At 35.2% G+C, this 16830-nt stretch overlaps 1 protein-coding gene across 4 annotated transcripts in view; it reads right to left on the minus strand.

The window, feature by feature from the left end:
* Positions 1-16830, minus strand: part of LOC126807939 (cell death abnormality protein 1) — a 30807-nt gene that overhangs the window by 1534 nt on the left and 12443 nt on the right. For 2 of the 4 annotated variants that reach the window (XM_050532814.2, XM_050532816.2), the window contains exons 8-19: positions 15122-15355; positions 13286-13519; positions 12274-12507; positions 11856-12089; positions 9903-10136; positions 9289-9522; positions 6555-6788; positions 4471-4704; positions 3849-4082; positions 2151-2291; positions 965-1123; positions 50-175 (exon numbers count right to left, since the gene is read on the minus strand). In XM_050532814.2, coding sequence (XP_050388771.1) covers positions 50-175; positions 965-1123; positions 2151-2291; positions 3849-4082; positions 4471-4704; positions 6555-6788; positions 9289-9522; positions 9903-10136; positions 11856-12089; positions 12274-12507; positions 13286-13519; positions 15122-15355 — 2532 coding nt within the window. The remainder of the gene's footprint in view (positions 1-49; positions 176-964; positions 1124-2150; positions 2292-3848; positions 4083-4470; positions 4705-6554; positions 6789-9288; positions 9523-9902; positions 10137-11855; positions 12090-12273; positions 12508-13285; positions 13520-15121; positions 15356-16830) is intronic. The other 2 variants (XM_050532820.2, XM_050532817.2) reach the window with 2 other exon arrangements.

Below are 16830 nucleotides of genomic sequence, written 5' to 3' on the forward strand. Positions count from 1 at the left end.
TGTCTAATTCACTTTTACAGTTTACATGAACTCAAATACCAGAACTTACTTTTAATTTAGCTGGTGATTTTTTAAATATCGAAACTTTTATACCATTACTATCACACTGACTTTTAGTTGTATCACAGGTCATACCTCGTGGACAACAATGTTCTTCATCTGAACAACATGTAGCCTAGAAATATAATTAAATATTAAATAATGAAATTACAGGTCTTAAACTTGATGTGAAATAAAAGTAGTAAGCAAACTGTATTGTCTGTACAATACCAGCAACTAAAAAATAAATGTCAATGGCAAAAGTATGAGCATATTATTTGGACCAGGAATCGAGTACATGATGTCTATGTAGCCTTGGAATTGTGACATTCATTTTAAAAATCAAAGTCTGTCAATTGATGTGCAATTGTACAAGGAACAAATGTGCCAAGTTTCATTTCGATTGTACTTAAATGTGTCACCTCCAAGAAGATGAGTAGCGCTTGGGGACCATTTCCTGGTCTAAAAATTTAGGGGTTTGAAAGGCAATCCAACGAATATCAACTTCCTAACAAAATTGCCTGCCTGTCCTCTGTTTTCTGAGGGAGCCCCCCCCCCCCTCCCCTCTATGCTCACGAGGGGAATTTGCCCCTCCATCCAATCAACAGCATAAAAAAATAAATCAAACAAAAGTTATGTTTTGAAAATTATTTTGGAGATTTGCTTAAGATAGGCGGAATAATTTGTGATATGAATGTATTTGTGCTAGAAACAGATGGCTTGTGAAATTATAGGAGTTGGTATCTATATAGTGTGGTCAAAAGTTACACAAGATCTGTTGTGGGTACTAATGTAAGTTAATGTGTTTTACTCCCTATAAGCCAAGTCTTGATTTACCATCACTATACTTACATCAGGTACTAATATAAGTTAATGTGTTTTACTCCCTATAAGCCAAGTCTTGATTTACTATCACTATACTTACATCAGGTAATGGGCAGCATCCATAGTCTCCACTAAATAATTTACAACATGTATTATCATTTGGACACTGGGAATGACCATCAGGACACATTACACCATAAATCCCCTTAAGATGATCTATATCAGTGAATGAGTCTTTGACTGAGATTGACGAAGATTGCTGAAATACAGATATAAGTGAATATGAGCTTTTCTTTTTAGTATGAAAAATATGAATGAATTATTTACTCCTTTAAAAAAATGAGTGACAGTTACTAGAAACTAAGGAAATATTAAAGATAGACTATGGGAGATTAGATAAAGAGCTGGCAGTTCTCACTATAATAGTTAAAAAAAACCTATATAATGTAAAGGCAATTTGCTGAAAATTTCCACTATGAACCGAGAATTAAGCAATTGAATTTACGGCCTATTCTCGGTACGATAAAAAACATAGTCTCGATTATCTATTTCATGATTAAATCATGAATGAAAGTTGAGCAGCAAATCGGATCATAATCCAATAAATATTGCGTTGACATCGAGAGTTGATTATGGTCTGGATAAGTTATTCAATGTCTAATTAATAATTTAGATAACATTTCAGGTCTAAAGAATGACCTGCAATAGGCAGATTTAGCTCTTGCATAATGTACATGTATGTTTAATATCGCTAAGGCATACATCAATAATTTAGTTTTACATACATCTAGGATTGTTTTAGTGAAACATGTCATAATCCATATTACATTTATTTCAGACATTATTGTATATTTCAAAGGACCTAATATTCTTTTTATTTCAACTAAATTCAAACCCATAAGAAATGTTCTTATTCATTTCAACTAAATTTATTATTAATTTCAATTAAATTTAAACTGATACAAAATATTCTTATTCATTTCCAAAAAATTTAAACTGACCTGAAATATTCTTATTCATTTCAATTATATTTAAAGTGATATGAAATACTCTTATTAATTCCAATTAAATACAAACTGGTAAGAAATATTTAATTTTGCCGTTAAAATTTAGCCCAAGAACATCTTTTTCATAATTTTTTTTCATATTTTGAACTAGGGATTATTTTTTCAATTATGGTATATCATATCAATGAAACCAATAACAAAGTTTTACACCTTTAGCATGTCTATTATTCATCCTTCAAACTAACACATTTAAACTCACTCGAAAATAAACTAATTTACCTTTTCAACAGAAACAGGCTTAGCTGCTATTTTCTTAGACATAAAAACATAACTGCCATCTTGTTTATTACACTTGCCAGCAGCAGTATCACAAGTTGTACCACTTGGACAGCAATGTACCCCATCAGAACAACATACAGCCTGGAATATCATATAAAAGGTGGCTATACTTTATAGGTGGTCTTCTGGTCAGTAGCTTAGGTGCTCAAAATCCTATCCAATTTTAAGTCTCTCTAGTTATTGACAGGTTTGTATGTTTACCTTCTCTAGAACACCTTATACCAATTCTTATCTGGGGAGTTTAAGTAGCTGTTTTATGTTTGTATTCAGGCCTATGGGCTGGAGTCCTTGGTCCAAGCTTTGGCTTCCAAGTCTAAACTGTATATACATTTGGCTACTGGTAGTGACTCATGTCACATGTAAGACTGATAACTCACTATCATAGTAGTATAAAGTAAAAGTGATATAAACAAGCAGTTGCCATGCAAGATACCCCCGCACTTTGCAAGATATCGACAGAGAACAAGCTCAAAAAAAAAGAAGCAATTTATTTAACAATCAGGGGCTATAATCCAGGAAGTTACAGTCTTATATGTGCAAATAGTGAAAGGAACTGAGATCTTTGGGACATCAACATATATTTTAAGTTTCATCAAAATCTGATAACATTTGTGATTTCTAGCGGGTCCAAAACCTTGGTATGACATATTTTTACACTATTTGTGTACAAGGAGCAGCCATTTTGTCAGGCAGTTTTGGTGTAGGGTGTAATAAATTTAAATGTTTTTCAAAATCGGACAAAAATTGTGACCTCTAGAGGGATCCACAGCCACAGGCAAAAAATCAGAATTTTCGTACCATCAAGGAATTTACGGTATGAGCAAATTTGGAAAGGAACCAAGATCTGTGGATTATAAACATACATTTCATCAAAATCGGATAGTGTCCACAACCGTGGCATTACATACTTTTACACTATTCGCGTACAAGGAACGGCCATTTTGTCCGTCAGTTCTGGTCAGATTTTTATGAACTCAATCTTCATTGATGTGTAACGGTGATATACTTAAACCATTGTGACTTCTAGCAGGTTCACATGCTAAAAATGTGATTTTTTGAACAATGGGGGGGGGGGGGGCATAATCCAGGAAGTTCGTTCGGATATGCGCGATTATCGAAAAGAAACAAGATCTTTGTGATATAAACATAAATTAAAAGTTTCATCAAAATCGGATTAAAAATGTGGCCTCTAGAGGTTCCACAACCTTGATATACCATATTTTATACTATTTGCATACAAGGAACGGCGATTTTGTCTGGCAGATTTCGTCCGATTTTAACGAAATTTGAAATCAACGACATTATAGAGTAAGGCTTTTATATTCAAACATTTTTTTAAATCGGATAATAATTGTGACCTCTAGAGGGACCACAAGTTAAAATGCGATCTTTTGTAAAATCAGGGGCCATAATTCAGGTAGTTACGGTCCGAAAGGAACCAAGACCTTTGGGTTATAAACATTCATTTCAAGTTTCATCGAAATCAGATGAAAATTGTGACCTCAATATCTTAGGTCCTCAAAGTCCAATCCAATTTTAAGTTCCTCTGGCTATTGGTAGTGATTCATGTCACATGCAAGACCAGTAGGTCACCATCTGAGTAATACAGAAAGTAAAAGTGATATAAATAATACTTACACTAGGAAGTGGACAGCATCCATATTGTCCAGAAGACAGTTTACAACATGTTGTACTATCTGGACATTGAGATGTTCCACCAGGACAGACAACATCTTCTACAGTAACAGGTTTAGCTGCTATTTTCTTAGACATGAAAACTTGACTGCCATCTTGTTTATTACACTTGCCAGCCGCAGTATCACAAGTTGTACCACTTGGACAGCAATGTACCCCATCAGAACAACATACAGCCTGGAATATTATATACAATGAAATAATAATAAGATACACATAATATTCCTTTGTGAATATGCTTTATAGGGCTTTCAATATCTCTGGCTCCAAGCTGCTCTTCCAGCCAGTAGCTTAGGAGCTCAAAATCCGATCCAAGTTTAAGTCCCTCTGGCTATTGATAGGTTTATGCGCTTCTTACCTTTTTCAGAGCACCTTATTCTAATTCTCATTTGAGGCCAATGGTCTTGAGTCCTTGGTCTGAGATTGCCTTGTGAGCAGTAGTTGTGGCTTCCAAGTCTAAGCAGTACATACATTTGGCTACTGGTAGTTACTTGTGTCACATGTAAGACCGATAGCTCACCATCTGAGTAATACAGAAATTAAAAGCCATATAAATAATACTTACACTAGGAAGTGGACAGCATCCATATTGACCAGAAGACAATTTACAACATGTTGTACTATCTGGACATTGAGATGTTCCACCAGGACAGACAACATCTTCTACAGTAACAGGTTTAGCTGCTATTTTCTTAGACATGAAAACTTGACTGCCATCTTGTTTATTACACTTGCCAGCAGCAGTATCACAGGTTGTACCACTTGGACAGCAATGTACCCCATCAGAACAACACACAGCCTATAATATCATATACAATGAATTAAGATACATATGTACTGTTGAAGCACTGCGTTATCTATAGATCATTGGAAAGCATGTGAACCGAAGAGTGTCATAGAGGGTGGGGGATGGATGGCTGAATGGTTAGCGTGCGCTGTATCATAAAGTCTGTCATTGAGTCAGCTGGTGGGGTTTCAATTGTACGTGACAAGGAGTAGGGTCACCTGTCCAACCTCGTGGGTTTACCCTGGGACCTCCGGTTTCCTCCCACTGCTAAAGACCACTATGCCCAAGCGAATTATTGAAATAAAATTAAACCATATGCTAGTCCCAAACTGACCTAGTTTGTGTCGAGTGGACGTTAAACCCCATTTCTCTCTCTCTGTCATAGTGGAGTCACACTAAAATGCGGAACAGGTTTTTTACATGGAACAAAGATCTGAGGCAGGTACATCTCTTGCCAAAATGCGAGATTGGAAATACTTGGTCATCTTTCATAGCTCGCAAAAATACGAGTAAGGAATTTTCGGTCATTTTTACCTCTTGCAAAATTGTGAGATTGGTAATTCTCAAGCACTTTGGGCCTCTCTCAAAATTGCAAGACTAGGCATGTAAGGTTAAGATGCACATGATAAAAAGTTGTGGATAAACTTATAGGGCTTTCAATATCTTTGGCCCCACAGTGACCTTCCAGTTGGTAGCTTAGGTGCTCAAAGATCGATTCAATTTTAAGTCCCTCTGGCTATTGATATGTTTGTGTGCTTCTTACCTTTTCTAGAAAACCTTATTTCAATTCTCATTTGAGTAGTTCAAGATTTAGGCCAATGGCCCTGAGTCCTTGGTCCGAGATTGCTTTGTGTAGGGGTGATGATTTTCCGTTTCAGAAAATAGCAAATTCCGTTTTAAGTACTTTTAATTCCGTTATTTTCCGTTTCAGAGCTGACCATATTCCGTTTTTTCGAGATAAAATGTTATTTTATGAATAAATGAATAAAACATCTTAAAATGCCTTTTATTACAAAACGGATCATTTTAAACCAATGATAACAAATGTTGAATGACTTGTAATGTTCAATGACTAGTTGTTCTTTAAACCTGTTTCCCGAATTAAATAACAGAAAATTACATCTTGTGAGCTCGTTTCATCTTTTTAGCAGACGAAGCCATTTTTCTCAGCTGCTAGTTGTAGTCGCGATTTATCCAGACATCTTTGTAGTTACTACCGTTTCTTCGAGAATAAGGACTGGCTACGGTATATTTCTGATGTCACGTGGTTAATGCGGATAAACACGAGTCACGAGCCCGGCAGTAAAATAAGAAGTAAATGAAATGATTTTTATTTTTATGAAGTGACAGAAGTTTTTTTTTAGACATATATATACATTACAATGTTTAATTCAAGTTAAACTACAGAGTAATTTTATACAGGGATACATGAAAGACAGGTTTTCGTTTCGATTAAAATTATGATTCCTAAATGATGAAATGAAAGTAGCTAAATACTAAAATAGACAGTAACAAAACCAAGCGATATCATTCAATATTTCCGATTTTTATGAATAAAAAGATGAAATACTTGGATAACTGCAAAATTGTTTTGAGTTTGTGTTTAGTATCAGCAAATATCGGCTTTTCCGTCTTTTTCCGTGTGAGATTTCAAATTCCGTTTTGAGTGAACAATTCCGCGATTTCCGTGTTTTTTCCGCGATCACGGAAAATCATCACCCCTACTTGTGAGCAGTAGTTGTGGCTTCCGAGTCTAAGCAGTACATACATTTGGCTACTGGTAGTTACTTGTGTCACATGTAAGACCGATAGCTCACCATCTGAGTAATACAGAAATTAAAAGCCATATAAATAATACTTACACTAGGAAGTGGACAGCATCCATATTGACCAGAAGACAATTTACAACATGTTGTACTATCTGGACATTGAGATGTTCCACCAGGACAGACAACGTCTTCTACAGTAACAGGTTTAGCTGCTATTTTCTTAGACATGAAAACTTGACTGCCATCTTGTTTATTACACTTGCCAGCAGATGTATCACAAGTTGTACCACTTGGACAGCAATGTACCCCATCAGAACAACATACAGCCTGGAATGTCATATACAATGAATTAAGATACATATGATATTCAGTTGTGGACATGTTTTATAGGACTTTCAATATCTTTGGCCCCAAGGTGCTTTTCCAGCCAGTAGCTTAGATGCTCAAAATCTGATCCAATTTTAAGTTTCTTTGGCTATTGATAGGTTTGTGTCAGTGTCCTTAATCCATTTTGAAACGAACCGGCCAGGGCCGGATTCCTAGAAATTCTTAAGCACGTTCTTGTGCTTAGATTTAAGTAGACTTTACATTTAAGTAAACTTACCTTATTTTGTGTTCCCAGAAAATTCTTAAGAACGTTCTTGTGCTTAGATTTTAAGTAGACCTCATTGTAAGCACAAGAACGTTATTATGCGTTCCAAGAAAAAACTTAAGCACAACTTTGTTCTTAATCATAGTCAATCTAAGCACAAGTCCCAAGCAAGGTATACGGCTTGCTTACCAACCTTAAATCTGTTTCTGCTTCAAAACGATGGCTGACCGTAGAGTTATTCGACGTCATTTATGACACCTTTTGATACCAAAGAGACAATTACAAGAGAGAGAAAATCCTTCTCCAGAAGAAATTTCAAATTAAGAATGCTATAGAAAATTTCGCTTCTAGGCCTACCCTGAAACCATTTTATTTATTTGCCAATTAGTAAACAATAGGCTACAAACACACGGGCTACTTTAAGATCAGGCGCTCTCACAATTATTTAGTTAGTATGTGTCTGCGTTTTTTTTATCTTGTGGCACATTTTATATGTGAATAGGGGACATGTCAAATGCATCGAAATGAACCATATATATATATATATGACGGCAATGAAGCAGATGACAAATTTAAGACGTAATTCGCATACCAAAGTTGTTTTTATGACATTAAAGAGCACCATAGTCTCAGTTTATGGTAAACTTTACCAGTCACAATGTGCTTAGACTTATACTTGACTTGTGCTTTCGTAAGAATGGTCTTTAGAATTTTCTAGGGACGGTATTTTTATAAGTTTCTTACGTAAGAAAAAGTGAAGCATGACTTTGTGCTTACTTTAAGAATTCTCTAGGAACCGGGCCCAGAATCGGGTCAAATGAGGTTCTGATAGGAACTGGGTTTTAAAATTTTAAGCTTCCATTCCCTTTATTATAACCAGACTTCAACAAAACTAATTCTTGATAATTTGTTATGAGAAATATCGTATATATTACAAAAATAATTCTTGATAATTTGTTATGAGAAATATCGTATATATTACAAAAATAATTCTTGATAATTTGTTATGAGAAATATCGTATTCTACTACATGTAATTACCACAAAAATAACGACAAACAGGTACACCTTTCGGAATATTTTCCATATTTAATTCACGTATCGGCTTGAAATTATTGTCAGTAATATTTCTGAATAAATTACTGTATTCAATTTTTTTTTTGATGGATATAAGCTGATACACAATTTGTAGGGATTTTTTTCTATCATGTAACTTGCAAATGACTGTTTTTATTCATTCGTCCATGATAGACACACCACAGGGATCACGTGACAAACCATAACTGAAATGGCTTTAAAATTAGATTCTATACAACTATGCCACATAGCTTTCAATAATATAATGAAAACATTTTAAGGATTACGATCTGTCAGCATGTGTATAAAATAAAAAATCATAATGGTAAACGCTATTTAAAAGTAAAACTAGCATTGCTGGTTTATTGACCTAAATCAGCATTGGAGAATCTTAATATATTATTAATGACAGTTTCTTGGTGTATTCGGTTTTTCATCCGAGGATTATAATCAGCTGGTCATTGAAACCATTAAATTATGACCCAATTATTATTTTAATATCTACCGGTACACCTGGAATTCATACGGAGCGTTGAAGGCATGCAATAGGTGCACAATCCATGACGAGATCATCTTCCTTCGATTGTCACATGGCTTATTTCCTTAAAGGCAACTTATTGGATCTGTTATGAATAATCAGCAAGCTTGTTTTGTTTTTTTTACCGGAATATCAAAATTACCGTTACTCGTGCTAATTACTCGGATTATGAACCACGCCGATTCTCCCTAAGGTATGGTTGTTATTGTAGCTGACAAGCAAGTTGATTGACTACTTAATTAACAAGTAATAATTAACCCGTTGTAATTTAGCCGAAAGTAGATTGATTTATGATACCATAGTGGACGGTTCATTGTTTTACCAATCAGCTTTATTGGACTTTCCATCGGCTAAAGCCGACAAAAAACAGCCAATTAAGATCCCTGGTTTGTATGCTTCTTACCTTTTCTAGAACACCTTATTTCAATTCTCATTTGAGGAGTTCAAGATTTAGGCCAATGTCCCGAGTCCTTGGTCCGAGATTGCCTTGTGAGCAGTAGTTGTGGCTTCCAAGTCTAAGCAGTACATACATTTGGCTACTGGTAGTTACTTGTGTCACGTAAGACAAATAGCTCACCATCTGAGTAATACAGAAGTAAAAGCGATATAAATAATACTTACACTAGGAAGTGGACAGCATCCATATTGTCCAGAAGACAGTTTACAACATGTTGTACTGTCTGGACATTGTGATGTTCCACCAGGACAAACAACATCTTTCACTGCAACAGGTTTAGCTGCTATTTTCTTAGACATCAAAACATGGCTACCATCTTGTTTATTGCACTTGCCAGCAGATGTATCACAAGTTGTACCACTTGGACAGCAATGTACCCCATCAGAACAACATACAGCCTGGAATATCATATACAATGAATTGAGATACATATGGATATGCTTTATAGAACTTTCAATATCTTTGATCCCATGGTGTTCTTTCCAGCCAGTAGCTTATGTGCTCAAAGTCTAGCTATTGATAGATTTGTGTGCTTACCTTCTCTAGGACAACTTATTCAAATTTTCATTTGTGGAGTTCAAGCGGCATTTGTATGTTTGTATTTAGGCTAATGGGCTGGATTCATTGGCCCAAGCTTGACTTGTGAGCAGTAGCTTTGGCTTCCAAGTCTAATCTATATATACATAATTATATGTATATACATATACATGTATATAAACTGAGTAAAGTTCGCCATCTGAGTAATACAGAAAGTAAAAGTGATATAAATAATACTTACACTAGGAAGTGGACAGCATCCATATTGTCCAGAAGACAGTTTACAACATGTTGTACTATCTGGACATTGAGATGTTCCACCAGGACAGACAACATCTTCTACAGTAACAGGTTTAGCTGCTATTTTCTTAGACATGAAAACATAACTGCCATCTTGTTTATTACACTTGCCAGCAGCAGTATCACAAGTAGTACCACTTGGACAGCAATGTACCCCATCAGAACAACATACAGCCTAGAATAATATATAAGATGTATTAAGATTCACATTGTTTGCAGAAAAGTAAGATGTTAAACCCGTTTCATTTCCAGCTGTCCTTATCAATTCAGAACCAAAGAAGTGCAGTTGGGCAATCACAACTGCTCTAGTTTTAGAAGATTTTACTACAACTTAAGAATATACAAATTTTTAAACTGTCCAAAAAATAAGACCAAATAGTATGAAATATTAAAGATCCAAAAATAGAACAGAAGTAAAATAGCTCTACACTCTGAACTCTTTTTTTGTGAATCAATTGTTATTATTTTAATAATGTCTCTGTTTCTCTACATAATCTCTTTTCAACGTCAATAGCTGCCAACTCTGAAACCTGCAAGAAATTCAGGGAATTTGGATAGACACAAACATTACAGAACATTATGTTTGACATATTCTGTTTCCTTAACAGAAAGACAGAGCGAGAAATGGGGTTTAACATCTACACGTCACAAACTGGGTCATTTCGGGATTAAATATGGTTTAATTATATTTCATTAGTTTGCAAGCGTGTCGGGGTCTTTAGCAGTGAGAGGAAACCAGAGGACCCGGGGAAAACCCATGAGTTTGAACAGACTACCCGGCCTACTCCCTGTCGCGAACCAGCGAGGAATCAAAACAACACACTTAAAATCCAACACGCATGCATTAACTATTCGGCCACCGACCCAACCCCCATCCATAACCAAAAAAAACCACCAAAAGACTTTATCATGTTTACTAATTCCTAATTTAACTAGGTATATTTTCATTTAATTGTCTGTTCAAAAATAGCCTGATGAACTGGAAAGTGTTGACAATGGATGCTGACTGGGGAAAACATCAAAATATGACATTAAAATGTAGATATACAGAAAAATCTTAAATATGAAAATAGAGAAAGAGAGAGATATGGGGTTTAATATCCACTCGACAAAAACTAGGTCAATTTGGGACTAATATTATGGTTTGATTTTATTGCAATAATTTGCTTGCGCGCAGTGGTCTTTAGCAGTGGGAGAAAACCAGAGAACCTGAGAAAACCCACAAAGTTGGACGGGCAACCCTGCTCCTTGTCACAGCCAGGCAGGGAATCGAAACCACTTCACTCAACGACAGACCTTTTGATTTCATGCACAAATGTTAAACCACTTGACCACCCAACCCCCCCAAATATGAAAATATACCTATAACTAGTTATATTTTTATTAAGATCAATCATTTTAGATTCTGAATAGGAAGTGGTCATAAGGACATGGTGATATGTGCTGGCTAGGCAAAAAATAACTATAAGGCTGGATGAATTGTCCTGTCTTGTTGTGTCACCATGTGTGAAATCTACTATATTTAGTTAGAGAGAATTTTTTATAAGGGATAAAACCACATTACGATGCCCATTTTGAACAATTGACATGTCAGACAAATCTATCTGCATTACCTGTTCCAACATCCGAACACTTTTTTTTATTGTAAAATTGCTGTGATTTATTTTGAAAAGGGAACCAACTTTTTCTTGACTTTAGCTAAAAAGTCCTATTGTCCACGCGTAAATGGGAATTTGGTGATTTATGTGATTGATCACCTGTCTGATATTATCTTGTGTCAACAACTGGTCTAGGCCCTCCATATGATGAAGACTAGGAGGTTCTGGGTGATCAAAACTAGGGAAAATAAAGAGTCTTGACTTAAATAGGTAAAATGATGAAAAGGCAAACGTACATCAGGGATTGCACAGCATCCGTACTGACCGCTTGTCATTTTACAACATGTCGTACCAACAGGACATTTCAAGGTTCCATCAGGACAGACAACATCTGCTACTGAAACAGATTTAGCTGCTATTTTCTCAGACATCAAAACATGACTGCCATCTTGTTTATTGCACTTGCCCGCAGAAGTATCACAGGTTGTATCACTTGGACAGCAATGTACCCCATCAGTACAGCATACAGCCTGATGCAGAAAATGACAAAAGTTTTAGTTTATCAACAAAATGTCAATCACTTCATCCGATGAGCTGCTAAATCTGTTTCAAGGATGATGTGTGCTCACAGTCAATTAGTCTTAATTTGGACAACATGAGAGCAAAAGACATTAAACATTAAAGATTAATGCTGTTGTCTGAAAATATACTTACACTTGGAAGTGGACAGCATCCATATTGACCAGAAGACAGTTTACAACATGTTGTACTATCTGGACATTGAGATGTTCCACCAGGACAGACAACATCTTTGACCGCAACAGGCTTAGCTGCTATTTTTTTAGACATAAAAATATAACTGCCATCTTGTTTATTACACTTGCCAGCAGCAGTATCACAAGTTGTACCACTTGGACAGCAATGTACCCCATCAGAACAACATACAGCCTGGAATATCATATTAAGATACATTAAAGTCAAAGCGAATTAAAAAATATTTCTTTATACCATATCATGTATGGTACTAATAAATATCATTTTTAACTAAAAAGTACTAAATTTGCCTTCCATCACTACCATCCCTCTGATACAAGTATCTTTATGTTAAAAGCTGTCATGTAACCTCATCTGAACGAACAACGTGTACACTGCAAAATCAAAGGGTTCAAAACCATTGTGTAATGAGAGTTAAGAAATAAAGAGAATAGATTCCTCTCATCAGACATAAGCAAAACCAAAGGTACATAAAATTGTCCATGTGAGAAGTAAAAAGAAGCAAAATCTATGATTAGCATTTGTGCGAATCAAGTTAGCTACTTTGTAGCAAATTGATTAGAAACGGGCAAGATTTTATTTGCAAAGTGCGATGCGAACCCAGTTGTAGAGACCCCTGGAAAGGTGAAACCATAAAAGGTGTGTCGGTGTAAAAAAAATGGTTCATTCCTGTTCAAAATTGACAAAGATATGATGAATGGAAAATCTGTCAACATTCTTCACCCACTGTAGAATATATAGGTTATATCAATCACAAGCCATCACGAACTATTGGTGGCACTGCTAGTTTTGTAATGAGATTCTTTTCAATCCAATTATATCCAAGTCGACAAATTATCTACAATTGATGTTTTCTTAGATCAATGTTACATAATCAATTTGAATTTATTGTAGCAGGGATGAAGATGTTAATTGATATTGATGCAGAAACTATAATAATGAAAATACTTACACTGGGAAGTGGACAGCATCCATATTGACCAGAAGACAGTTTACAACATGTTGTACTATCTGGACATTGAGATGTTCCACCAGGACAGACGACATCTTTCACTGCAACAGGTTTAGCTGCTATTTTCTTAAACATCAAAACATGGCTACCATCTTGTTTAAGACATTTTCCAGCAGAAACATCACAAGTTGTACCACTTGGACAGCAATGTACCTTATCTGAACAACAAACAGCCTGGAAAACCATTGATAACATTAAAAAATATTTCTCTATTGCTTACATATATTTAGCTAAAAGTACTAAATTTACCTTCAACTCTTGAAAGATGTTCACAATCTGTACAAAATTTTGTCTTTCTGGAGGGTTCAGGATATTGATGAATAGTGATCTTATTTGTTGACCAGATACTGCACCCCAAGATCTACTCATCTTATTCTTGTTGTTGGGGGTGACTCTACGAAATAAGTGTAAGTCTCTTGATTTTTGATATGATGTTGTAATTCTAGTGATGACATCATGCTTGGTAAGACGTTGGCTAACTAGTCTGAAGGTCCCGTGTTCGATTCACCTGCTGGCCGAGAAAGTTCATCGGCATATTCTAGCATGGTGCCTGTCAAAACACAACCTATTGTCGTTCGGATGAGATGAAAAAACGAAGTCCTGTGTACCCTTGAAAGTTGAAATTAAAAAGTAACCATAACCACTCAAAAGTAACCTAAATTTAGCCAAAATAAATTGAACTAAAATGACGTAAAGTTTATGTAAGCTAACGATAAATGCTAACTAGGTAGTGCTGATGGAGCAAAATTTCCCTTACAGCATACTGCATTCCAGTCTTCAGAAGTAGGGTGCCCCGTGGCCGAATCTTTTCCCTTCTAAAAGTTGTACTCGACACGTTGAATGTGCACACTTCAGTGATGTAACTCTAATTGATTTCAGACGAGTCTCGGGCTCTCTTTGTGTCTATAAATAGCCACTGCACGTGAAATTCTCAACACTTGTAATAACTATTACAGACATCAAAAATCTATTGTTGACGATTCTGAATAGCAGTAATATTTAGCTTTTTGGTTATTACTGCAGCTTTAGAAATTACGCTCGTTTTATTTTTTAAATTGCTTTATTATTAACTAGACCGTTAGGAGTGGCATCTTTTGGTTTAGTTCAAATAATGTCTCTGAATAACGCGGGTTGGGCAGGAAAATGATACTAGCAGTAGTTTCGTTTTACCTTTACAAGGTTCTTAAAACAATTGTTGTGTCGCCCACTGGGCGTTATTTGTAAATTCAATTTCTTGTTCTAGCTTTCTGTCATGTTTCGTAAAAAAGTAGTCTTGATTATCCCGGCCTGTCAATCAGACAGAGAATGGTCGGTAGACTGGTTAATTGAGACTAATTTCAAAACAAGGGCACGTAACCTATTTTTTGCTCAAAAGTGTCTGGATGTCATGAACGACACTCCGAACCATTTTTCAGTATATTATTTATAGATGGTTAAATGGTCATATCTTATTAAGTACAACATGACCGTTTATTTAGTGACTATAATTGTGCGAAACTTATTTAAAGCTTAGTATATATATAAGTATTATGGTGTAATTGTCGAGATATTTGGAGATATTTATTTATGGTGGGGCAGCCTATCAGTATCCCAGTCAGTGCAAAAAAATAAAACCCTATTTTATTTTGTATCATGATTGGAATCTTATTCCAATGTGCTTGGATTGTCTAAACCCATCATCAACAATAAAGAACACTGATTTATAGTTGAAATATTTTATCTTCAAGAACTAAAATTGCTTATTTTGAAAAGAAAAATGGTTAAAAATATACATACACTAGGAAGTGGACAGCATCCATATTGACCACTGGCCTGCATACAACATGTTGTACCGTCTGGACATTGAGATGTTCCACCAGGACAAACAACATCTGTCACTGCAACAGGTTTAGCTGCTACTTTCTTAGACATGAAAACATAACTGCCATCTTGTTTATTACACTTGCCAGCAGCAGTATCACAGGTTGTACCACTTGGACAGCAATGTACCCCATCAGAGCAACATACAGCCTGGAATGTCAAATTGAATTAAAACATTTAGCAAGCGATTGACATGCAAGATAAGCCCATATTATGCAACAGATGGACAGCGAACGAGCAATTTTCACACAATAAGGGATCATAATCCAGGATGTTATGGTCCAACATGTGCCAATATTGAACGGAACAGAGATCTTTGGGTTATAAACATATATTTTAAATTTATCAAAATCTAAAAAAAATTGTGACCTCTTGAGTGTCCACAAGCTAAAGACACAATTTTCCATACAATCAGGGACCATAATCCATGAAGTTACAGTCCGATACATGCCAATATTGAAGCGAACCAAGATCTTTATGATATAAACCAATATTTCAATATTTCTAGAGGGGTCCACAACCAATGGTTTATTACGCATAGCAAGTAAATATTCTGAAGAATATAACCTCGCTTTTAATTCCGACAAGAGCAGACTTATATATTTTCCATGCAAACCCTCTGAAACTGGAAATAAGGATCTTAAACCCATTCTTATAAACGGCCTCCCCATCAAAACTTGTCGAATCTGAATCCCATTTAGGAAATCTGCCTCATAGTTCGTCAAAACATGAACATTTACGTCAATGTATAAATAATTTTACTGTTAAAAGTAATGTAACATTAAGAAATTTTACATTCTCCTCATCTAAAGTTAAATATAAATTATTCAAAACTTATTGTATGCCCCTGTATGGGAGCCAACTATGGATTTCTCACAAAAGTCATTAGAGAGTTTTTATGTAGCCTGGAGAAAACAGGTTAGGAAAGTATTCAACATTTCCCCAAGAACCCACAATAGTTTATTGAATATTATTATATGTCAGGATTTGTCAATTGAAACTCAACTTCATAAACGTTTTATTAGGTTTTGTCATTGTATTATACATAGTAGTAATTTATGTCTTCATATATGTGGACGTACTGCGTTGTTGGGAAGTCAGTCTACTATGTGCAATAATATCAATTACTTATCATATCATTATAATATAACAAAATACAATTTAGAACGTAAGTCATTGTTAAATATTGTAGATAAAATAGAATGTTACGATAAAAGTTCCTGGAAGGAAAATGATAAGAGAATAGGAAATGCTATACGAGAATAAATAGATTTAAGAGATTGTTCACCATCTGAATATATAAACTTAAATGAAATAATTAATCAACTCTGTATTAATTGAGAACTTGTATATATTTATATGTATTTATTTATATTTTTATATTTATTGTACTTAGTGTACGAATAAAAAAAAAAAATTTTATTACTTGCTTTTACACTATTTGCAAACGGGGAGTGGCCATTTTGATGGGAAGTTGAGGGTGTAACGGTGATATACATTAAAATTATTCAAAATCAAACAAGCGGTTGCCATGCAGGATACACCAACATTTTGCAAGAGATGGATCGAGAAGAAGCTGCTAAAAAAAACATCGCGATTTTTCATAAAATCAGGGGCCATAATGC

This window comes from Patella vulgata, chromosome 9 (genome assembly GCF_932274485.2).
Source record: "Patella vulgata chromosome 9, xgPatVulg1.2, whole genome shotgun sequence".
Lineage (NCBI taxonomy): Eukaryota > Metazoa > Mollusca > Gastropoda > Patellidae > Patella > Patella vulgata.